At 43.5% G+C, this 24,539-nt stretch overlaps 2 protein-coding genes across 2 annotated transcripts; both read left to right on the top strand.

Annotated features, from left to right (window-relative positions):
• The first annotated feature begins 6,341 nt into the window (after nt 1–6,341).
• LOC138594574 (retinol dehydrogenase 8-like) lies at nt 6,342–11,645 on the top strand. Its single transcript, XM_069665714.1, has 6 exons — nt 6,342–6,447; nt 9,495–9,656; nt 10,314–10,493; nt 10,663–10,756; nt 10,860–11,043; nt 11,149–11,645. The coding sequence occupies exons 1-6, from the start codon at nt 6,342–6,344 to the stop codon at nt 11,374–11,376; spliced, it is 954 nt and encodes a 317-aa protein (XP_069521815.1). The 3' UTR covers nt 11,377–11,645.
• A 1,785-nt stretch (nt 11,646–13,430) lies between these two features.
• On the top strand, nt 13,431–24,378 carry palb2 (partner and localizer of BRCA2). Its single transcript, XM_069666641.1, has 14 exons — nt 13,431–13,508; nt 13,599–13,658; nt 13,746–13,926; nt 15,266–16,545; nt 16,624–16,690; nt 18,188–18,672; nt 18,745–19,530; nt 19,625–19,777; nt 21,097–21,179; nt 21,279–21,428; nt 21,507–21,623; nt 21,966–22,053; nt 23,503–23,687; nt 23,766–24,378. The coding sequence occupies exons 1-14, from the start codon at nt 13,431–13,433 to the stop codon at nt 23,989–23,991; spliced, it is 3,939 nt and encodes a 1,312-aa protein (XP_069522742.1). The 3' UTR covers nt 23,992–24,378.
• The last annotated feature ends 161 nt before the right edge of the window (nt 24,379–24,539 follow it).

The raw sequence follows: 24,539 nt of genomic DNA on the forward strand, positions 1-24,539 counted from the left end.
TTAAAATCAATTTTCTCTGAAGCAGCTACCCAACCTCCAGAGTGCAGTTGAGTTAAAGTACTACTTATTTGTAAGGTTTGTTGGCCTGCCCGGAGTGCCAAATAAGAAAGGCTCGCACTTATGAGACATTCTGTAGCCTGATTTCTTTTCTTTTTTTCCCAGCCAGTATTATTCCAACACAACTTCTCATTTCAGATGGTTGAAAACTGCTAACTGTTCAGAAAGATAGTCCTACACTTACCGACTTGTTACCCATGTATTTGCAATTTCTGATGACGAGACCAATAAAGTTCTTTGGGAAACAAAGTTGTCTTTTGATGTCATTTAATTGAAGAATATTAAAAGATGAGTAAAAGCAATTAACAACTCGAGCTGGGTCAGGCCAGTACTACACAGAACGCAGCTGTCTAGCTGACTGACACAGAATCAAGTCCACAGTGTATGTTACACATTACAGAAAGAACTCCCTCTCACAGAGACAAAGTAAGGTGTTATTGTTATGACTTTAGCTGAGGCGCCTGACTATCTAGAGTTTACCCCTTGCCCTGGAGCTCTCAGCCCAGACAAGGCCACCAACTATCTCTCTCAGACAGAAGGAGCAACAGATGATGATTGATGATGATGAACAGATGATTATTGACTCTATTATATTAAAGAAATTTAAACATATGAGCAAACAGGTTAACATAAACATTTCCTTCACAGCCTGTATGTACATTTTATTCAGATTCAGTCAGTTTATTGAACTATTTTGGCATTAAAAGTAATATTAGTAATATTGTGTTGTGTTTGTGCTTTTGATCATTTTACAGGAAATGTGGTTGCAGACAGGAACACGGGATAATGGTAAATGCTTATTAGTAATATGCACATACTTTCCTTCACTTTCTCTCTCTGCAGAAAAGACTGTTACCACGCAGTGTCGCGTCATTTCAGCAAAATCATCTTTCCAGCCACTTAAGACCTGCTCATTTGTTTGCAAAAAAATGGCACTGAACTATTCTAGCACTACATGATACAATAATTAAACCAATATAGTCTTGCTTTCAATTTTAAAGTTTTCATCTCGAAGATCTCAGTTTCGTTCTCTTTGGCGGCACCTTTGGTGATAAACAGTAACTGTGGAAGCACACTTCCCAGATATCCAGACAGTGTCGCATGTGTGACGTCCACGGTTGGCTCTGGTTGTAACTCTCAATTTTCCTGGCTGACGGTCCGTTTCCTTTTTTAGTTTGCCTTCATCTGAACGTCGAATTTGTTTGTTCAGCCATAGTAGATTACTGTTTACTCGCAACACTTGCAGAGGCCGGAAAAGCAGCTGCTTAGCTCCGCCTACCCTCTCTGGCAGACCAACCACTGCTGGCTGATGGAAAACGCGTCACTAACTGGGCGCTACAGACACCCAGTCTGACATACAGCAAATACAAAGGCTTTCATCAGTGGGCAATAGGCTCAGTCACCAGTGTGTTACCTCATTCAGCGATAGATAGAGACTTAACAGACATATATTTAAATGAAAATCTTAGAGATTGTTACTTTAAGGTCTGTGATTAGATTTCAAATGTGTTCTCTCAAAAGAATCCTTCTTGTATCACCCTCCCCCCATTAAAGGCTGCCCTAAATGGGCCATACTGGTTTTTTAAATATATGCTTTGGCACTTGGAAGGAGGAGACGGCTTATAGCAGACTGAACAGTGTTTAACAGTGAAGCACAGTTTTATACAGAGCTAATGTCACAGCACCCTCTGGTGGTTACTCCAGTGCTTCAACTTAATACAGGACATCTCCCTTTCTTTTGATTTTGATTTTACAAAACTCAGTTAATCACCACTAACATAATAGAACTTTAACACCACTCAATTTCTACACCCCTTAAACAGTCTCTGCTATTATTATAGGTAGGTACTGGGAACTCTAATCGGTCTACCAAAACAACACTCATATCAGTGCTCACACTCCCATGTGGTGGTGACCGTGCAGGTAAGTGTCTCTCCTGGTTGTCACTTGTTCTTGTCCTGTTACTGTTACTTTGTTTTCAGAAAGTGTCTCCTGTTTCTGCCTTCTCTAACCTCAGGTAGTTAGATAGAAGTGATGTTTCTGCGTGGCTTGTCTCTTTATCAATCTGCTCTTTTTGCCTTTAACAGACTCTTTGAAACGGCTTGTTACAAGATGGCTCCGACTTGCAACAAAAGAGGAAGTCAACAAACTAGTAACTAACAAAACCAGAACAAACATGTAATGTCCGTACTATCAGTAATGTCACAGGTGTGTTGAATCCGCCTTGATGACTCCAATCTACAACCTGGAACCTGGAAACAACACAGAATCAGAAACAACCACACCCACTGACCAAGACAACCTCGGGGTTGTCACACAGCTATTTTTGTTTTAAGCCTCTTACCCATGAGAAGCTGCGTCGGTGAGTCGCCCACACCATCCAGCGGTGTATTTCTGTACTCCAGCAGGGCAGGGCAACGTATGGGTTTATTCAGATTCTTGATCATTTGAATCGCTCTTTCTGATTCTACATTTGATTGCGGAAACTCCGGGCTCGAGGTTGTGTGTTTGAAGTCCCAGCTGGTTGCAAATTTCTGCATTCACCAGTGGTCGGCCATTGTCTGAAAGAGCTCATCAGGTACCCCATGTCTTGCAAAATCGACTTAATAATGTAAGTGTAATAATGTAATGATGTGTTTGCTTGCAGTACCGCTTAACTTAACATTTCTGGATACTTAAGCCACTTATCCACTGGTCAAAAAACCCACTAACACTCTGTTTTTTTGCTTAATGGGAAAGGTTACAATCAGCATTAAGACCCGGGTCAAATGACTCTGCAGTAGACCCGGGTAATTATCGCCTCGGCTCCGATCGGCATCGATGGGAACACAAAATCCAGGTCAACATGCTACTGCTCCGTTTAAGCAGTGCTCAAACATCATTCCGAATTTGTCGGCGCTGAATGACTAATAGATACAACAAAGACGTAACCACCGTAACATCTTCACCGTTCACTAAGCCTGTCTCCGGCGTGTTTGTGACGTCAGACTGTGACGCAGCAGAAAAGAGACAGACAGGAGGATACTCCACTGGCAATGGGAACGGAGACAATCGGCATCTATAAGCGAGTCTTCCGGGGTCTGAAAAACTTGCGTCAACATGCTAATTTCGGTGGGAAAGGGGTATTAGAGAAGGAGTCCACACACAGAAGATATTCTGCGTGACTGACATTGAATAAATCTATACCAACTTTTGACCACGCTCTCTCTGGGACTGGATGAGATATCGAGGGCTCTCTTGGATTGTTGTTCTTGTGTTTGTTGCACACAGAACATTTCTGGACGACTTCCTCGATTTGTTTTGCCATCCCTGGCCAAAACAGTAAGCTACATCTCTGGCTCTTTCTTTGCTCTTCACTGTTCCCAAACGTGCATCATGTACTTGCTCAAACATCTCTCCTCTCATCTTTGTGGGCACGAGCAGCTTTGAGTTTTTGAACAAAAAACCTTCAGAGTATGTCAGCTTCTCTCTAGCCGTCCAGTGTTTTTGTACTGACTTTGGAACTTGGGAAGCAGTAGTAGTTAAGTATTTAAGTTACACCGTTACGCCGTTGTAGCTAACTGTAGTTTAGTACACACTGCGCATCAGTCCAACCCTTGATTAAAGAATTCCTTCCTGAGGTTTATTTCATTGTATCGCTGTAAAAGGATTTACTCTAGGGAGTTTTCCTTATTCCTCATCAGCTTTGTCTAGCCAGCTAATCTGAATTAAGTGCCACAATAAGCCTCTAATTGACTGATTCTAACATGTTAACATTAACCCACCAATTCAGCTTTGTAGGAAGCTGGCACTGTTACAGAGGGAGTACCTCGGGACAGCCCAGAGACTACAGCTAAGAGCCATCCTTTGCATCTATAAGCCTCTCTCTATCTCTCACACACATACACATGTTGATCTGCTTACAGCGGGCGGAGAGTTCAGAAGCAGTGCGTGGATTGACGGCTGACGCACTATATGGAAATGTGCTCTTAAAGGAGAGAGCACGTTAAAGATGTAGTGTTTGAGTACACTTAACGGAGTGGCCTATAATAAGGAAGAAATAACTGTTCTTCTGGTGCATTTGGTGCCATCCTGCATCAACATTTTGTAAACTTGTCATTGCCCTATAGGGACGGAAGTGACGGTGTGAATATAAAGATTCTTACTGTAAGTGAGTAAGTTTTCTGTGCTTCTTTTATGTGAGTATACAGGAGGGAAAAGCCTAAACATTGCAAACATATGACATATTCTTCAAGTGATAAAATATGGATTATATGTCGTCAGATGAAGTGATTGTAAATTGCATTCAGGTGCACATACATACAGAGGAAGGAGGAAAAAGATTCCTGTGTGTGTGTGTGTGTGTGTGTGTGTGTGTGTATGTGTGTGTGTGTGTGTGTGTAAAAGAGAGAGAGAAAGAGAGACAAAGACAGATGTCAAATGTCATCCTAATAAAACCTTTGGAATTGAAACTAAATTAAGAGATTTTGTACTTTTTTGTATGCGTGTTGTGTTTGTTTCATTTATTCTGCTGATCAGAATTATTACTAAACTATAAACATCCTTAGGCATCATTATGTACAATGTCACCAGATGTTTGTTGTTTCTGAATAACAGAGAAGTCATTCGTAAAGTTCCACTGGACTGATTTTAAGAATATACGTATTGACCACTGGGTGGCGCCAAATCTCTTCACTGAGCAGAGGCTGACTTTTAAATACAGATGAGCAACTTCAAATTGATTTATTCTTCACTCTTGTGTAAACTGTCTTTAGGGTAGCAAAAATAAATTGAAGTCAGAGGATTTATGAAGGTAAAGAGAAAAAAAAAGGGTGTTTTCCCACCATGGACGAAGTTGCAAAGGGTCGACAGGTCCAACTGACCATTAGCCGGTTAGATAATCTCTTGTTTATACCAGGTCTGAACCTGGTATTAACAAGAGATTATCTAACTGAGACCAATAGGACCCTGAGCTACAGAATCAGTGAAGTTTAAGCCCTGTTCACATCTGGTTGCAACATGATGGTGTTTTGTGATCACTGTCAGTCAAAGCTGGTGTTCTCTGTAAGTGAAAGAAGAAATAATATTTGAAATTGGCGCCATAGCTGTGGAGAAAGTTGAACAAAAGGTCGTGGTTTCGCCCATTCTACATTCCTACAACACCAAGCGTGCATTGCGCCCCTCCCTCTAAAAGGAACTGCCCAGCGAGAGACACTGCAGTGAAATACTACCATTTCCACTGCAGGCAACGGCTCAGAGCGGTACAGAATCTGAAATACGACGAGAAAATACCGGTGGATCTAAAAAATCTTCAGGTCTGCAGTCTACATTTCAAACCTGACGATTTCGAACGAGACATGACAACGGACGCGGCCATCCTAGATTGAGGAAGTGTAGTCTCGCAAGCTCCCTGGCCTTCGCCAGAAGATACGTTTTACGTAGTCTGGCCGAGGTTTTCCAGGGCCCACTGGAGAGGCGGGTAGCGTCCTCTAAAGGCACAGAGCCAAATTGAGTTTTTTTCCTCCATAATGGCATTAGCATCCCATAATAGCATGATAGGACTGAGGTTGAAAATCGGCGAACTGGCCCCGTAAGTACAGGTGTGAACTCTCCCAGGACAGATTGAGACACATTCAGATGCGATAACGCAAGCTACATGTGTACGCACATGTGTCCTGGGCCACATTAAGCACCGCCCACTCTCCCCGTATCCACGGCAACAATCATGTGGATCTGGGGAGACCACTCGCCTCTCATTCAGGTCTGATTCAACATTTCTCTGCTGTGTCTCTTAAAAATCTTCAGTCTCATGTCACTCCAGCATGTGTAATCGTAGTTTATGCATCAGAGCAGAGTGTGCACTGAAATACAGACAGATCGTGTCTGTGTTTATTCAGTAAGGAGACTGCATTTAAGTTTTTAATACAGGACGACAGGAGACGCTGCAGGTCAGAGACCTCTCTGTGCTGAGAGTCTGCATCACAGTTTTTTTACTGTATGATGTTTGATGAATGTAATGAAGGCGAATGAGGCTCTGTGTTCTTTGAAAGTGAGTTCAGAAAGCGATCACTGAAGATGCTTTTGAGGGGCTGGTAAATGCTAGGTGTGACCTTGATGTCTTGTGATCGGATCACCCAGGACACATGCATGATACCAAATGTGAACAGGTGACTCTCTCTCCCTCTCTCTCTCTCTTATCCTCTTACAGTGGCTCTCTCTTTAAATCACCACCCATCCTGCAGAGCTGCGTCTCTGCTGGTGTCTCATTATTTACCAACAGGACAGAGAGGCAGCGGAGCGGAGCCATGGCGAGTCCCGGGCAGAAAGTGGTTCTGATCACAGGCTGCTCCTCCGGTATCGGCCTGAGGATGGCCGTGGTGCTGGCCAAGGATAAGCAGCAGCGCTATCATGGTGAGTGCACGGTGTGTGTGTGCGTGCGTGTGTGTGTGAGAGAGAGAGCATTTAATTGCATTATCAACTGCTTGTAATTTGTGTTGCCAAAGAAAAAAGTGTGACAAATAAACAAAGAACCTTTTTATGTATTAATACAACAACTGTTACTTATTGTAATAACTTTATTTGCATGGTAAATTTTAGAGGTTTGGGTTTCATTGATTAGTGGATTAATATAAATTATTGCCAATTATTTAATCCTTCAATCGTTTCAGTCATTTTTAAAGCAAAAATGTCAAACATTTGCTGCTTCCAGCTTCCTGATGGCAAAGTTTAGCCACTTTTCTTTGATAGTCAATGAAAGGATTTTGGTTTTTGGCTGGTTGAATAAAAGAATAAGTTCGACAAAGTCATTTTGGGCTTTTGGAAATTGTGATGAGCATTTTTCAAAAAAAAATGTATACTAAACAAAAAACTAAATCTGTAAATAATTCAGATTAAACTCTTAATTAGTTGAAAATAAAGTGTATCAACCTTTATAAACGTCCTGTCAACATTAGTTCTATTGCAGTGTTCACATATAAGATGCTTACAGTGTAAGACTATTATAATGTCCACATGATTATGCTGATTAAAGCCGATGTCTCTGTGCATACAGGGGAGTAATTCATCCATCTGGGTCTGACCGAGAGACGTTTAAATACACAGAACGTATTGAATGTGACCCACATAAGAGTAAATGAGGAAACGATTCAGACACAATGACTGAGAATCAAGAACAGAACTGTCTGATTGTAGAAAATTAACTGGAGTAAATTGATGAATTGAGACATTGGAGCATATATGAGGCTGTGAAAAATGAAGTGATTTCAGGTACACAAACAATTTATCTTTAAATTCCCATTTAAAATCAATTGCTGTCGTCCACTTAGAGGACAATACCAGTGTTCATTCATGTGTCAGCCCAGTATAAACCATCACATATAGGTTCTGTACATTTAAACCTGTTTTCTGAGCAGTAAACTGAAAACATAATTACTTACAAAACTGTCTCAATATGACATCTATCATGCTACAAACCAGCTTGTTGTGTTTTGGAACAATATGATATTAAATGAGCACGCAACAAGAAATGTTAAAATGGCGCGGACACACAAGACTCAAAGAAATTGTGTGTCCACAGGTTCTACGAGTGCCATCAGGAGAACAATGGTAAACAATAGACGTCTCTATTTGTAGGAAGGCTTAAATGATAAAGTTTTCTAATAAGGAACAAGCTCCAAGTTCACTCAGCCGGCCACAAAGGTCATGTCTCTGATCCCAACTTAACCTTCCGTTACTCTTAAGGTACCAGACAATAACTCCAGCCTACACGACACTGTTACGGCGCGGCTCACTGAGGTTTGTTGTGGACAACAGGCTGGACAGGGCTCCTCCTGAAGGACGCAGGTGACATGAGCAACAATGCAGTCAACGTTTGGGTTCATGTTCATCTTGAGTGATCCTCATGCAGCCTAATCCAGTGAATTCAGCTTGACTCTAAGTAACACTGTTTGTTTATAATCTCATTTAGCCGGTCTTTACCGCAGCGGTCAATCTGATCTAACAAGGGATTAGACAGGAAGTGTTCCAAATCGAACTAACGACATTGTCAAAGCTCACTCACTCAAACTCAGCCGCAAACAAAAACACTCTTTCCTCTTCAGCTCCGAGAATCTTTAAAAGACTGATCCCTTTTAGGAGCCCCCATTTATGTTACGCCCCAGCTCGTGAGGGGAAAAGGGAAGCAGCATAAAAACTGTTGTTTTTGGTAAAAGTTATTTCCTTACTAAGTAAATTGGTAACAGTAACAAAAAAGGTGAGGCAACATGTACAACTGAAATGGGCCTGTGGGTGCTGCTCAAGTCAATAAACAGAACAAAAAGAGGACTCTTAACTAGAGCTTAATACTAATCTTACCACGTTCTTCTCAGAACAGACACAATCTCTAACAATAGCTGCGCTCTGAATGACGAGCTGGCCAAATCTTTAAAGGAAAGGTCGGCACACCAATTAGCCTTCTTCAGCTGGCAGTGCCAGGTGCATATTTCCAGCCAGGATGCACGACTCTCCCAGCCACACAATCAAACACGCTGTGTGACACATAAATAGTCACACACACGAGGAAGCGAGCGGCAGTGCCGTAACAGCAGGATGCCTTCCCAGAGGCCTATTTACAGCAGCAGCCTGAAGGCCTGTCGAGCTGTGAATGGTAAATGGACTTTATATAGAAACATTTATATCTTTTTTATCTCTTTGTCCATTATCTTTCATGTTTTCTTGCAGCCATACAGACTGAGACAAGTCTAAGAGTCTGTAATCGCACAGCACATGCTATATATCAAAATGCTAACTCATGCTGTTTGTATAGAGTTTGCTTCTTCTTTGCTTCTTTAAGTATCGTAGCATGCAAACATTATCTAATCAAGTACAGCCGAGGCTGATGGGAATGCCATGTGTTAGTTTCTCTGGTATTTTTCAGGTCCTGTAAACATTTAGTGACTTAATGATTAAGGGCCAAATGAAAGTCAACAAATGTATCACATTTCATCCTGTGGGGATCACACGTCTCTTTTCCAAATGTCATTGTAATCTGTTAAATAATTTACACAAAATCACATCCTCATTGTGGCACCTGAAGAAACGTCAGAGGACGACCAAAGTCATTCGTTTCACCCTCAGGCGACACTCCATTGCATTATTTTAGTCCGGACCAAAGTGGTGGACTAGTTGAACAACTTGTCAACAGACTACTAAAACTAAAAAGCTGCCTTTCTCTATAATTTTCACCAAATCTTTAAAGGAGAGATTTAATATATTGTGAGAAAACCGAGTGAGTTGCCAACTCTAGTTGAACAGACTTGTCACTTTCGTCGCCACGTCAGTTCACATTAGTTAGACTTCACAGGCCTGTTAAAGATAGAAAATATGCTGCCAAAGCAAATCATAACAAAGGTCAACACAATACAATCTCCTTTACACGCCTCTGAATTTGTTTTTTTCCCTTCTTTTCCATCTCTTCACAGTCATAGCGACGATGCGTGACCTGAAACGCAAAGATAAGCTGGTGGAAGCTGCCGGGGACACGTACGAGAAGACTCTCTTTCTGGCTGTGCTGGACGTCTGCAACGAGGAGTCTGTCAAACAGTGTATCGACGGCATCAAAGATCGACACGTTGATGTCGTCAGTAAGTAAAGACGCATTTTCACAGTTTTGCACCATAAATTAAAGGAGCAGTTCACCCCTGGAAAAAGCCGCTGTCAGTCAAAGCTGGTGTTCTCTGTAATCGATAGAAGCAATAATATTTAAAATTAGCGCCATAGCTGTGGAGAAAGTTGTACAAACAGCTCGTGGTTTCGCCCATTCTACATTCCTACAACCCCCAGCATGCATTGCGCCCCTCCCTCTGAAAGGAAGGACCAGCGAGAGACGCTGGAATAAAATACTACCGTTTCACTGCAGGCAATGGGTCAGAGCGGCACAGAATCTGAAATACGACGAGAATATACTGGTGGATCGCCTAAAAAATCTTCAGGTCTGCAGTCTACATTTCAAATCTGACGATTTTGAATGAGACATGACAGCGGAGGCGGGAGTCCTAGATTGAGGAAGCTCCCTCACCCTCCCGCCAGACTACATAAAATGCGTTATCTGACCGAGGTTTTCCAGGGCCCATTGGAGAAGCAGACAGCGTCCTCCAAAGGCACAGAGCGAAATAGCATTTGTTTCCTACCATAATGGCATTAGCTCCCCATAATAGCACGATAGGACTGAGGTTGAAGATCGGCGAACTGGCCCTTTAAAACACTGACCTTCTTTATTTCCTTCTTCGTCTCCTGAACAGTCAATAACGCGGGTATCGGCCTGTCGAGTCCAGTGGAGAGCATCACCATCGACGAGATGAAGAAAGTGTTTGAGACCAACTTCTTCGGGGTGGTACGCATGATCAAGGAGGTGATGCCCGATATGAAGAAAAGGAGAGGAGGACACATCATCGTGGTCAGCAGTGTGATGGGACTGCAAGGTAAGCAGACAAAGGATGAGTGGGATGATAGCTGAAGAAAGACTAATGGAGTTAAAGCTACATACTACTGTATGTCTTTATAAACAGGAATGTGTCTAAATAACAGTGAAAGAAGAACTGATTTATGTTGGGTAATAGTGAAATTAAAACATGTACTCTGTCTCTATAGGTGTGGTGTTTAATGAGGTGTATGCAGCTTCCAAGTATGCCATAGAGGGCTTCTGTGAGAGTCTGGCTGTGCAGCTCATGAGGTTCAATGTCAAGTGAGTGCCACTGATGTTTCTCTCATCATTATTACTAACAAACCAATACCACAATTTGTCTTACAGTCATATGTTCCTAATTGGCGGTTATCTCCCTCCTCAGGATGTCAATGATTGAGCCGGGCCCAGTGCACACAGAATATGAGGGGAAGTTGTACGAGGACGTGAGGCAGAAGGAGTATCCTGGAGTCGATTCTGATACGATGCATTACTTCAAGAACGTCTATCTTCCCACTTCAGTCAACATCTTTGAGTTACTGGGACAAACGCCGGATGACATCGCTAAAGTGAGTTCACAACAACCAGTCTGCGGTTTCGCCTTACAGGGCCTGGATTTATGATTAATCCTGTACGTCTGACTGTAAATCTATTTTTTTGTCCGTCCTCTGCAGTGCACCCAGAAAGTCATTGAAGCAAGAAACCCACGTTTCCATAATCTGACCAACACCTTGTACACGCCGCTCATAGCGCTGAAGTACGCTGATGAAACAGGAGGCCTCTCTCTCAGTGCATTCTACCACATGCTCTTCAACCTGGGGGCTCTCATACACGTCAGCGCGAAATTAATGACTTGTCTCACCTGTGGATGTTTAAGGAGCCGCACAATTACACCAGACTAGAAACTTATATCGTGATAGCAAATGTGAAGAAATACATACATAAAGACCATCTTGTGACCTGCCATATTTCCTGCTGTATATAGTCTGCATTGTATTTAATAGTCCTTTCTTCTTCATTGTAGCAGCCACCACCACACCTCAATATTCCAGTACAGTGAAAATACACCAGATATGTAAGATTTGTTAGCCTGCCCAGAGTGCACTTACACCTACCAATTTGTAACCAATGTATTTGCCTGCATGTACATTTTTTTCAGATTCCAACAATTTATTGAGGCAACTGTTTTGGAATTAAAAATAATATCCCACAGTATGTTGGTGCTTTTGATCATTTTCAGCAAACGTGGTTGCATACAGGAACACGGGATTATTGTAAATGCTTATTAGATATATGCACAAAATTTCCTTCACTTTCTCTCTCTGCAGAAAAGACTCAATCACCGTTGTGTTGCCTCATTTGGCAATAGACATTTATTTAAATGAAAATCTTCAAGATTATATCTTAACGGTCCGTAATTTGATTTTAAATCTCAAGAAAATCCTTCTTTAATTCACCCTCCCCCCAATAAAGTCTGTTCTTAAGGACCATTTCTGTTTTTTAAATGTATCAGCCAAGATGCTTGGGCACTTTACAATTTTTGGAATGTGCGAATGATAGCTTCAAGGTAACTATTTGTGACCTAATGTTGTGTTTTGGTTGTGCTTTGCTGCACATGTCCTTTTGTTGTGGCTAAGTTATTTGAAAAGAAGAAAAGGAGAAGGGTCTAACTGCAGACCTCTTGCCGCAGGCACCTAGTTCTGTGAGCCAATGGGGTTTGAGCATGGGCACACGTGACCTCCATGCTTCAGCACTAGCTCATTGCTGCTAACTTCCAAGGCTGTTTAATAAACTAAATAATCAATGTGTGATCGGCAAGTAACTATATAACTAAAATGCCGTTGTTTGTTCTCATTTTCCCGATACATGAAAATACAATACATCCTCCTACATGAGATACTTGTGCAGAGAAGGTACCTGAGAAGAGAGGTCGAGCTACTGCAATTGGACCAATGACTGTACAGAGTCTATGATTTGTACCCTATTGTAGAAAAGTGTAAAGTTAGCTTGTTCGGGTCGGTTTCAGTTATTATGTGACAGGTTTAGCTAACGGTTTTGTAATTTTTTTAAGATAAGTAGTAAAATATCCTTCATCAAAAATAGCGATTTCCTCGGGGTTTTTTTGCATTCTAAACCCAGTTTAACCAAGTGTATGATTTGTAATGAACATGAAACAGAATTTACTTCAGTTAACCAGTGAACAAGCTTTTACCTCCTTCCTCCGTCTGATCGAGCGTTCGGAGCTCAACTGCTCGAGCCTGTTTGAGGGAGTCGCGGGAAATTGAAACTAAATCGAGAACCGATTGATCGATCATCAACATAAACTTCTCGTGAGGAGCACCAGCGCTTCCGATGTAAGTGCGCCTATTATACAGTATTATCTAACTTATACATGGGTTAGTTGGCATTTCTACGAACAGAGTGTTTTTTGTGTGCGCAGACAACTGTTGTCAACTCAATGCTACGGTGTGAGCATAATAAAAGTAACGTTACGTTTACCTAACTTGAGCTGCAACGTTAACGTTTTCTTTCTAGCTACGATGAACGAACGTTTCTAACAAATACACGTTCATAACGCTACACTAGCCAATGTCAAATTAGCCGTGCGTTACACACAACGTTTAAGTCTATGTGTGCGTAATCGTTTGTATTTAAGTTAAATTGTTTCTTCGTTGGTCTGTCATTTAGTACACACGGCTTACACTGCATATCAGTCCATCCTTGGATAAAGAGTACCTCCTCTGTTACTCTTCCTGAGTTTATTCCATTTTACACCTCTAAAGGATTTTTTCTGAGTAGTTTTCGTCATCCGGATAGGGTGTCTAAGGTTAGATGATTCAGATTGTACAATTGTAAAGCCTAGCGTGAAGTAGTTGTTTGTGATTTTGGGCCTATACCAATGAAAAATTTCTTCACTTGTTGTGTGTGTCCTTTATGTTAAGGCTAACTAAGAAGGATGGAGAGCAATATGGGAAATATCTTGCACTGTGAGGATCAGCTGAAGACTACACTGCACTTTGATGACAAGGAGAAGGTACTGCGAATTTGTCTTGCCTCCTAATCTATATAAAGAGCAGTAATGAACCTTTAATTGACTGCTGCTGACATATTTATACCCATTCAGCTTCGTAGGAAGTTGGCATTGTTGCAGAGGGAGTACCTCAGGACAGCCCAGAGACTACAGGTCAGAGTCACTCTTTCAATTTGATCTATTGCCTGGTGTAGAAATTCTCCATCTCTCACACACATACACATGTTGATCTGCTCGCAGCGTGCTGAGCGTTCAGAAGCTGTACGGATACACGTGAGGAGCAGGATTGCACAGCAGAACCACCAGGACCAGAGAGACCCAGAGGTGACATCTAACCCCTGTCATAACCCATCTTCATTGACACTGAACACCACCAATGGGACAGTGTCAGGTGTACATCAGTGCCAGGAACACACTGGAGGTAAGTCTATTAATCTATGCGGAAAAAAAGGTGGTTAATTTTTCTAATTATACATGCAGGGACCATTACATAGTAAGTGTTCCACTATGATTATGAATATGAGAATTGAATAGCAAGGATCCTCGAAAAAGTTGTCGCCAAAAAGTTTATTTCAGTCAGGATTTAAAGTCCACCATAGCATGAAATCTAGAATCGAATTTAAATCCTTCCTCTCACTTACAAAGCTCTTAAAGGGCCAGTTCGCCGATTTTCAACGTCTGTCCTATCATGCTATTATGGGCAGCTAATGCCATTATGATAGGGAAAAAATGCAATTTCGCTCTGTGCCGCTATCTGCTTCTCCAATGGGCCCTGGAAAACCTCCGCCAGAAGCCGTGTTTTACGTCATCAGGGAGCTCGCTAAACTACACTTCCTCAATCTAGGACGCCCGCCTCCAATGTCATGTCTCGTTCAAAATCGTCAGGTTTGAAATGTAGACTGAAGTCCCAAAGTTTTTTTTTGACGATCCACCGGTATAATCTCGTCGTATTTCAGATTCTGTACCGCTCTTGGCCAATGTCTGCAGCAAAAACGGTAGTATTTCACTCCAGCGTCTCTCGCTGGGCCGTTCCTTTCAGACGGAGGGGTACAATGCATGCTGGGTGTTGTAGGAATGTAGAATGGGCGAAACCACGAGCTGTTTGTACAACTTTCTCCACAGCTATGGCGCCAATTTCAAATATTATTTCTTCTATCGATTACAGAGAACACCAGCTTTCACTGACAGTGGCTTTTTCCAGGGGCGAACTGCTCCTTTAATGGTCATGCACCATCATATCTTAAAGAGCTCTTAGCGCCATATTACCCCTGTAGAACAGCACTCCCAGGGTGCAGGCCTGCTTGTGGTACCTAAAGTCTCTAAGAGTAGTGTGGGAGGTAGAGCCTTCAATTATCAGGCCCCCCTCCTTTGGAATCATCTTCTGGATGCTGGACCTGTTCTTTCTAATATTACCTATTACCTTAAGGCTGTATTATCTGTTGTTGTAGTTGATGTAACAAGAACATACTGTATGTTGTTGTTGCTCTCTTTGCCTGTCTCTATCCTGCGTCTCCCTCTATCCCACTTTTTTTTCTTGCTGTTGCCAAATGTTGCTAAGTACTGCTCATGGTGGATTCATGTTGCGTCTCTCTCTCGTTGATTGATCGGTTTATTTCTCAGGGAAAGTGCATAATGTAAACAATACTGTAAATGTGTCAAATTTATCCAGAAATCTAGTTCACACGATACCACAGAAGTGAACAATTTAAAACTATACAACAGTATGATGTAATAACAACACAAACATGGTGTTTTAGCAGGTCCAGCAGTTTCAGGAAACTTCAGGAAGAGCCAGGTGATCAGGTTCCTGCTCCCCACCGATGCCGCTTGTCCACAAACACCAGATTCCAGCCATGACGCAGGTAGAGGTCACAAATCCACTCCTGCCCTGCGCCTCAGATCACGACGCAGCCGCCTGCGCTGGGAGAGGAGGAGTGCAGCTGAGACGGGCAGGAGCACAGACAACAGCGAGGACGGAGGAGAGCAGAGTGAACGGATGGAGACTGCTGGAACAGAAGGAGGAGAAGAAAGAGTTGAAACAGCAGGAGCAGAGGTTGTGAATGAAAGTGATGAGCTATGTTCTAGTACAGAATCTGAGTCTCCCTCTCTGCTGCTGACACACTGGAACACTTGTGGACAAAGTGAAGCAGGAAACACGGAGGGAAAAGAGACTCAAGGGCGACAAGAACGAAGGGGAAAAGAATCCGAGTCAACGTCTTTGCTGCTTAAATGTTTGGACTCTGCTATAGACACTGAAAGACGGGAACAACACGGCACACAAAATGCAAGAAGAGAGGAGAAACAAGGAGGAGAGGAAGGTGGGAATAGTGGAGAACAGATGGATCGAGGGATGTGTGAAGACAGCAAGGGTAAAAATGCAGAGCAAAGTGCAGCAGAGAAAAAGGAAAGTCCTGATAATACTGTGGAAACAATAGAGGAAAAAAGTGAGATGGCTGAAGGAGAGCTTGATGTTAATGGTGCAGGTCTAAAGGACTCCTGCACTCTAGTGGAGGGACTACTTTTCCCAGCTGAGTACTATGTCCGAACCACGAGACGTATGTCATCTAACCAGATCCAGCCCGACATGCAGGCCGTCATTCTCTCCCAGCTGAACACGGGACAACGTAGAAGGAGCCGGGGGCGTGGCAGAGGCTCGAACAGGCACACACACAACAATCAGGGGTCTGACCAACACTCCCAATCAGACTTCTCCTCACCGACGTCTGTGTCTCCACCTGTAGTGGAATCCCCCGCTGCTGGCACACCTGCTGAGCTGAGCAGTCAGGATCAAATATCAGCAGATGCTTGTGCTGCTCCTACGGTCACCTCTGCTCGACCAGCAAGAGGAAGGAGGAGACGAGGTCGGGGCAGAGGGAGAGCTCAGACCCCACGATGCTCTGTAAGTTTAGCCACCCATCAACTAGATCCTGAACGAGCTCCGGAAGATCCTCCGCCCACCAGCACCCCGATGTCTTCCTCCCCGTCTGATGATCCAAAGCCCTGCCTCACTCCAGGAGAAGCTGTTCCAGAGGTAGCAGGTGCGCCTGCTTCCATCCACGGCACAGCTACACAGCCTCCCTCTGGAGGTACTGGAGCTCAGTCTGGACACCTGGAGAAGGTCTATCCCATCTTTGTGAAGAGCAGCGACAGGACCAACAGATCCACACCAATGAGCACAAGTAAGAGTTTGTGTATACGCATGTCAATGACAGAGACATGTGGGATCCGTTTTGGATTCAGTAAGATGTTATTAACCTTACCTTATAACCTTACTTTAAGGCTGGCATTAAGACTTTAAATAACTGTAACTCTTGTAACTCTAGTACTACAAAATGTAGTTCCACTTTGTCATTGTTTCTCCCAGTAATGTTATGGATTTATTGACACGTTTTTATTTGTCGAATTTTATTACTTAGTTGAAGGAGACAGAAATGTGTGTGTGTGGTTTCGTTTGGCTTGCTTACGTTGCTGTGTACCATTGTTTGGGAAAAGGGGTTGAGGCTCTGTCAGCTCCTTTGTACGATTGCTGGTATTGAATTGAACATTTTAATATTTTGTCTGACTGGCACCATCCAGCAACCGCTACAAGGTATATATCATGTATCTCGTTTTGTCAAATAGTCCTGAACCCAAAGATCTTCAGTTTTATGAACTTTGGAGGAAAAGAAAACCAGCGACTATTCAAATCAAAACCAGATAATTAAATTTTTTTTGCTTAAAAAAATGTGTAGAAGTGTCATCCATGATTTAAAGTCCATACACAGTAAGGAGGACGTGATACTGTATGGCAGCGGTTTTCAAAGTGTAAGGCGCCAGAGGATTTAAAGGGAGGCGCAGCGTGAGAAATATAAACCTCATAAGCATCCTGTTAGCTCCTTTCTACGATGTGTGGGGCAGAATGAATCTTTTTTTTTGTAACTAGAGCGAGAGAGGACACGTGTTGGTTTTCTGCGTTGACAGGGATCAAAAGCAAGAACCGTCAAGGCTGCAGGTGGAGGATCATCTGCAGTCATTCCCTTCTACAGGGCATCCCGCCTCAACCGCTTGTTCAAATGGGGCAACGCACCTGTCATTTTTTGGTCTTAAATGAGGTGTGGTCATGCAAACAGGTGGCACGTTGCAGAAAGCGACTGCGCCATAGACCAACAAAAACCTGGTCTAAAGTCTTTGGCGCAGTATGTCCCTGCTATTTAAAGAGCGCATTAGTAAGACTGGCATAAATCGGCCAGACGTGAGTCTCTGCTTGTTACTAACACGGGGACGTGCTGAGCATTTGCTGACAGTGAAATGAAGTTGTTTATGGGACGGTGGGACTGCCAGCTTCGGTTCCCCTTGTCTCCTTAAATCACGACACTGCTTTTGTTTTGATGCTGATCTTTGGGCCAAAAAACTTGCACGGGGTGCCTCACTGCTGCCTCAGGGATTCTCAGGGAGATTCTTGCTCGAGCCCTGCACCAAAAACACCAGCCCGAGACTGACGCCAATCTCTCCGTCGTGCATGCTCATTCTGATACGCGTATGATGGAGAGCTGCTACTGACTGCCACTTTATAACATTAATATGAAGTAAAAAGTGTATGTGGATTATATTAATTAGTAGAAATTACATAAATAAATGAAACAATGATCTGAAGCTGTCTCCACCCGTTAAAATCTCTTTGACTTTCTGTCCCACAGATGCAGGAAGCTGGCGATCTCTCCTCCTGCCCTCCCCTCCACCTGCCCAAACATCTCTGCTGCCCCTCCCCTCTCTGTCCTCCGGCGCGCTGGTCAACAACCTGATTAACTTTGACATCCCGCAAGACTTCCATCTCCCTGACGACCAGTTTGCCTCACTAAAGCTGCAAAAGCTCCGTGGAGTTGCTGTGGAATCAGGAGTGGAACATTTCACATCGCCGTTTTATAACACGCGCAGGAGCATCCGGCGCTCTGGCACTCCCCAAAGCCCAGTGATGCCTCTGTCGCTCCCACTCAGCCTCACGCCCAAAATTGCAAATTCATCTCATTCTGTTGAAGCAAAACAAGCTGCTGCACAGTCCAAACACCTTGAGGAGTGTCCCAATAAACGGCCCTTAAACGAAGAGTCAGAGTGTCAGACTCATGTAAGCTCAACGGGATCTGTGCCACCGGTTCAAGATCGTGCTGCTGGTTCTGTGGATCAAGATGCTGTGATTCTGATCACTCATTGCCAGACACATAGCAACACACACACATCTTCGGACCACCCTGTTAAACCACAGCCTCTTTTAACCTTTGCAGACCCTCCTACAGGACAACTGAACGATAATGTCACCGTGCACTCGGAGGAACTTCAAATAAAAGAGTCTTCTGTCATTTCATCAAAGGAACAAACAGATTCCCCGGGCGTAGCTCGTCATGTGGAGGATCAAAGGTCCACAAACCGCCGAACGGAAGACAAAGCGATCATCAAAACTCTTTCCTTTGATTCCCCTTCACAGAAAACCCCTGAAGTGCCTTCTAGAAACCGCTCTGCATGTAATGAGTCTCCTGTGCAGCATCACAAGGTGAAATATTCTGACAAACACGCAAAGGAGTCCCCTGAACGCACCAGAAGAGTCCACTCCCAGCTCCTCATGAGTCCTCTTCTTGCATCAGCACCCTGCCCCATCATAACCCCACACCTGCCCTCATCTGCTGCCCCCTCCAGCCCCGCGCTACCATCACTAGGACCCACCCCTCACCCTGTCCCTGCTGCCATCCCTCTGACCTCCTCTCCCTCCGCCCCAGCTCTCACCCTGCCTCCCCCTCACAGCCCGTCAACCCAGGTTCTTTCCCCTCCACCTCTCTCTCCCTGTCTCTCTCTCTCTTCCCTCCATCCTAGCCAGTCCCCCATGTCCCCATGTGCTGGTCAGATCCAGGCTATATCTGAGCCATCGCAGAGGACTGAATCAGCTACCTGCCAGCCTGTCTCCGGCAGTCAGGAGCAGTGCTCAGGTAGGCAGGTGGGCGTGAGGATAGCGGAGCCAGCGGAGGAACACAGCTTGAGATGTATACACACTCTGAAGGTGAAACACTGACAGTGACATTTGCCAAGTCATCGTAATTTGCAGAGTATTGGTGTGTATAACCTTGTGTATGTGTGTGTGTGTGTGTGTTCAGGTCCCTGCAGGAGGCCGTCTGGTGGATGCGTGCTGTCTGACCCTTCCCTCAGGTGGTTTGTGTGTAGCAGCAGCTGGAAAGTGGGCAGTGTGTCTCTGGACTCAGACCGCAGCTTCTGATTGGAGCTTAACACACACCTGGGCCTTCAAAGAGGTGAGTGTCTTGGTGTGTGTATGTGCAAATATGTGTCTGCATACCCATCATACTGTTGAATTGTGTCATTTATGTCCTTCAAGGACAAATGTCAAACATTTGCTGGTCCAGCTTTTCCAAAAGAAAGACTTGCAGCTTCTCTGTTTAATATAAATGTACAAACAATATAATTTGATTTTAGACTGTTGATCGGACAAACAATTTGGTGTCAAAGCTTCCATGAATATGGAATATGACTTGGTGTTTTTGGTGCAGAACAGTAAACACAGAGGTTGAATAAAAAGAAAAAAAGTAGTTAGCTAGGAGCAGCAATACCCCGACTGTCAGGGAACTAAAATAGAATAATATGAAAATAAACAATAAAGATATAATATATATCATATGTAACAATGTAAGAGCAACAGTAACATAACAGTATGTGCAGGACGTTTGCAGATGATGGTGAGTGCAAATATCTAACCATATAAAGTTGAAAACAGTGTGCAACGTAAACAGACAGTATATAAGTCCAGTGTGTGTTGATGTGACGCATAAATCTGAAAACTGTTAAAAGCTGTGATCTCAAAGATCTCAGTTTTGTTCTCTCAAGCGGCAACTTATGGCAGTAAACGGTAATTGCGGCGGTACACTTCCCTCATAACCAGCCGCCCGGTTATACTTCTTGATTTTCCTCGCTGACGGTCGCTTTCCTTTTCAGACTGTTTGCTTCATCTGAGCGTCGAGTTTGTTTCTTTTTCTTTGGATTTTCACTTATTTTTGAAGTTGTATCTGTAGTCATCCATCTTTTCTTTGTTTGTTCAGCCATAGTAGATTTAAAACCGGAAAAGCAGCCGCTTAGCTCCGCCTACCCTCTCTGGCAGACCAACCACTGCTGGCTGATGGAAAACGTGTCACTAACTGGGTGCCGCTTGTGATTTTTTCCGTGAAAGTCGCCACAAACAGCCAGTCTGTAATACTGCAAATACAAAGGCTTTCATCAGTGGGCCATAGGCTCAATCACCATTGTGTTACCTCACTCGGTGATAGATAGTGACTTAATAGACATTTATTTACATGAAAATCTTGGAGATTGTGACTTTAAATAAAAAACACATTAAAAGTGTCGAGTTTGTTTCAACATGGCTCCTCAGTCGCCCTGTAAACATCTGCTAAGAAGCAGTTATGTTAGCAATGTTAGAGTTATTAGTTCTACGTAATATCTGAAAGACTCAAGGTTTACTGTTTCAAGGATCAAATTGAACTCTTTCTGATATGGTGCTTTTTATTTTGGTCAAACATACAACAACACAATTTGAGGATAAAAATCTGTTTGTTTACAGCCGGTGATCAACGTGTTTCCTGTCCCTGATGCTGCTGGGTTGATGTGTGTGACTCTGGGTCAGCTGGAAATCAGAGAAGTGAGGTGAATACAAGCAAATGTTTCCGTATAAGGGTCGAGCCTCGTGATCAGGGTGCTTCTCAGTGTTAAACCTGTCTGTGTGCATGTTGTCTTTGTGCACAGGATGTTGTCGTGCTCCAGCCTGTCTCAGGTGCAGCTCTGTGAGGGGCTGGTCCAAACTGTTGTGGGTGTTTCCAAGTCCAGAGTTGTTACCACCTCCCACTCAGCCTGTGGTTCCACCCTGCATGTGTTCACGCTCTCAGACAGTGGCAGGTAACACACGGTGGCATGTACCCTCTCTCAGTTATTGTCTCGTTGCACATGTACTTCAGTGCCTCGTCTCTCTCTCAGCACATGGAGCTCTCGGCCTCTCGTGTCTCCTGGTGTTTGTGTCGGGGCCCTCGCTCCGGTGGACGGACTCTCAGATGCTCTAATCGGAACAGATGAGGGAGGACATCTCTTCATCTGGTGAGCAAGATTGTAACAGACACAATTTCACGTCGATGTCGGCCTGACGGTTAGTTCACCAAATAATCCAATTTGTTGGATGAGAATTAAGTAGATTCTTTTAGCCAGCTCACATCCTGTCAGCCTGGATAAGTTTAACCACATTTGCAGAATTAAGCCTCTGACTGACCTTCAAGCACAAACATGAACTGGTCTAACCTTAAAATGTTGAAAGCATCAACCTAAGCGCTCAATTTTCCATCCTTAAGAGAAATAACTAACCGATAACCGATCTAGATTTGACTCTCGTATGCACAGCTGCTGTTTACAGTTGAATGTATTTTGTTTGTTTGTCTGTCACAGGAACTTAAAGACGGGTCAGCTGCTGCAGAGAATTATCCTCACAGATGGTTTAGCGCACACCGCTTGTCTCAGGGGTTACTCCTACTGTGTAAGTCTATTTGCTCACCAAGGTCACACTGGCAGTCAGGAGCGCGGACAGGAATTCTCGGCTCCATGAATAGATATTAGTGGGCCCAAGCTAACACTGCACAATTACTATAACCAGCAGGGTTTCCGTTAAAACAAATCTGTGCCGGTCCACGTGTCCTGGAAGCTTTTAAGTGTTCCGAACAAATGGGTGAAATTATCTGCTTTTATTTAGCTTAAAAACAATTGATAGGCAGGCTGTGTCAAGGGCGTAGAATTGGGGAGGGAAATTACTGAATCGTCCCGCCGATAATTTTGAAGATATGATACGCGTAACTGTTACACTTTCAACCTGCGGAGGAGTCCAACATGAGACAGCCATCACTCGGTCTGCCACTGTAAACAAAGACTCCCGTCAACAGTACGCAGGCCGTGGAGAAATTCAAGCCTCCATAGCTACGGAGCGCTGGCATCTCGTGCGCTTGTTGCATCGATGAGAGGGGCTGTGCCTGGTGCTGCTGACGTGTCCTCGCTGGTAATTCCTTTGCCAAAATGACCAATAATGGTTTGAGGGGACGGAGTTATAATGAAACGGTGATATTTTATGTGTTGAAAAGATATTATTTTCACCAGGCATTATGACCGGGGGATTTTAATATGTCGGACTTTAACAGATTTTACCAGTTAAAAACACCAATTACCGGACAACGGAAACCCTGATAACCATGGGGGTATGAGCAAGAAAGAGGCGGTATGAATGTTACTTTTTTTTTTTGTTGCCAAAAAAAAGAAAAGATGAGGAAGCAGTTTCTCTTGTGGCGATAATTAATTAATTAATAATTTAATAGGCATATTATGTTGTAATATTTTTAGGCCCCCTGTCAGTCATCAATGCGTCCTTACTTTTCTCCCCCACACCGCGCCCCATCTGGCAGTTGACTAACAACTGCATATTATCTCTATCCTCATCTGATTGTCCCTTTTTATTTACATTGTTATTATATCCTTTTCCCCCCCAACTTTATAATTGTTTTTGATTAATGGTAAGAGAATGCATGTACCAATTAATAGTTTAAGAGGGAACCCTACTTGTCAAGCCCCTTGAGAGTTTTCTGGGTTTCCCCTGCACGTCTCCTTTTCTTAAAATGTATAATGTTGTTTTTTCTTTTTTTAACATGTGCTAAATAGATAAATAAATAAAATCATAACTTCTTAAACTTCTTAAAAATCTGCTTCTTTACGCCCTGTGCGCTGCCTGCCGGCACCAGTGTCCGATCGCACATGAAGCTGTTTGTTGGCTCTTACTGACTTCGTTCCCTCCTGTCCTGATCGTTGCTTGTGTTGTATTAACTCTCAGATGTCGCCTTGGACAAAAGTGTCTGCTAAATGAAACTGTAACATTGTAACATAACTGTCTCATCCTCCAGATGATTTCACCCCTATGTATTTTTGTGTGTTTGTTGGTGCACAGGGAGTGTTATTTGTCCTGCTGCAGCATCAGCTGCTCAGCTCCCTGGAGGAAGAGGAAAGAAAGGCCGCAGCAAAAGAGGAGGAGAAGAAGAAGACTGCACTGTTCGCCTTGGTTGCAGTTAACCCTCTGAGTGGAAAATCAGTCCTGGCTACTCGGCTGTATCCGCCCAAAGCGTGGTCTGGCAGGTGAGATGAGGAAGAGGCATGCATGTGTGTGTCTCTACTTATATAACCTACACTCACATATATCTCTGTGTTCTGCAGGCTGTGTGAAGCCGACGTGTACAGCTCCAGTGTGGTGGGGCTGAGTCAGACCGGCTGTGTGTGTGTGTGGGAGCTTGGGCGCAAGGGGGCCCGGAGGATGGTGTGGGCTCCTGAGAGCGAAGGGTGGCAGCTGGCTCAATGGGGGGGCGGAGGTACACTGGTGACTGGGCATCACAATGGAGACATTAGTTTACACGGCTGCAGCCTGAATCAGACTTCACTCTGACCCTTCGATGAACAGGTTTAGGTTACAGGTTAAGACTCCCTTTCACAGTTTGAATATTTACATGAAGGTTTTAACACGGCTTCAGCTGGGAGACACCTTTTTAAAAATACATTGAAGTTTGTTTAAAGACATTTCATTACGACTTGTACAAGATTGTTCCTGTAACCTCCAGGCCACCGTACTACTAAGAAGAAGACTTTTATACTGTAAACTGAACATATTTAACAAGTCATCGGCCTGTTGATGAAGATTTATTCAAAAAATAACAAGAAGACTGAATTATTAGAGGTGGGGGTGCCTGTAAAAGATGCCTCTTTTCCTCCACACGATTGTACTAAGAGCACCAGCATCATTTTCTGATTGACTGGTAGATTCTCACGTGTACACCGCTGGAAACCACGTTTGTGTTTTATTACAGCTGCATGTTTTGACTGTTCTTTACTGTGTTGCTGTGAATATAATATATATATATATATATATAATATATATATTTCTTATGCTTAAAGAAAAATACGTGTTGCCAAAGTTTGTTTTAATAATTTACATTA

The sequence above is a fragment of the Semicossyphus pulcher genome, unplaced genomic scaffold (assembly GCF_022749685.1).
Source record: "Semicossyphus pulcher isolate SPU_LCO1_2020_fin unplaced genomic scaffold, fSemPul1.0.p SCAF_17, whole genome shotgun sequence".
NCBI classification, from domain to species: Eukaryota; Metazoa; Chordata; class Actinopteri; order Labriformes; family Labridae; genus Semicossyphus; species Semicossyphus pulcher.

What these genes read in the sequence shown, in the direction of transcription:
- LOC138594574 (XM_069665714.1), top strand. Translation starts at nt 6,342, where the DNA reads ATGGCGAGTCCCGGGCAGAAAGTGGTTCTGATCACAGGCTGCTCCTCC. An exon ending in TCGACACGTTGATGTCGTCA is followed by an intron (nt 9,657 to 10,313) that starts GTAAGTAAAGAC and finishes TCTCCTGAACAG; the next exon opens with TCAATAACGCGGGTATCGGC. An exon ending in CAGTGTGATGGGACTGCAAG is followed by an intron (nt 10,494 to 10,662) that starts GTAAGCAGACAA and finishes CTGTCTCTATAG; the next exon opens with GTGTGGTGTTTAATGAGGTG.
- palb2 (XM_069666641.1), top strand. Translation starts at nt 13,431, where the DNA reads ATGGAGAGCAATATGGGAAATATCTTGCACTGTGAGGATCAGCTGAAG. An exon ending in TCAGGGGTTACTCCTACTGT is followed by an intron (nt 22,054 to 23,502) that starts GTAAGTCTATTT and finishes GTTGGTGCACAG; the next exon opens with GGAGTGTTATTTGTCCTGCT. An exon ending in CCCAAAGCGTGGTCTGGCAG is followed by an intron (nt 23,688 to 23,765) that starts GTGAGATGAGGA and finishes TGTGTTCTGCAG; the next exon opens with GCTGTGTGAAGCCGACGTGT.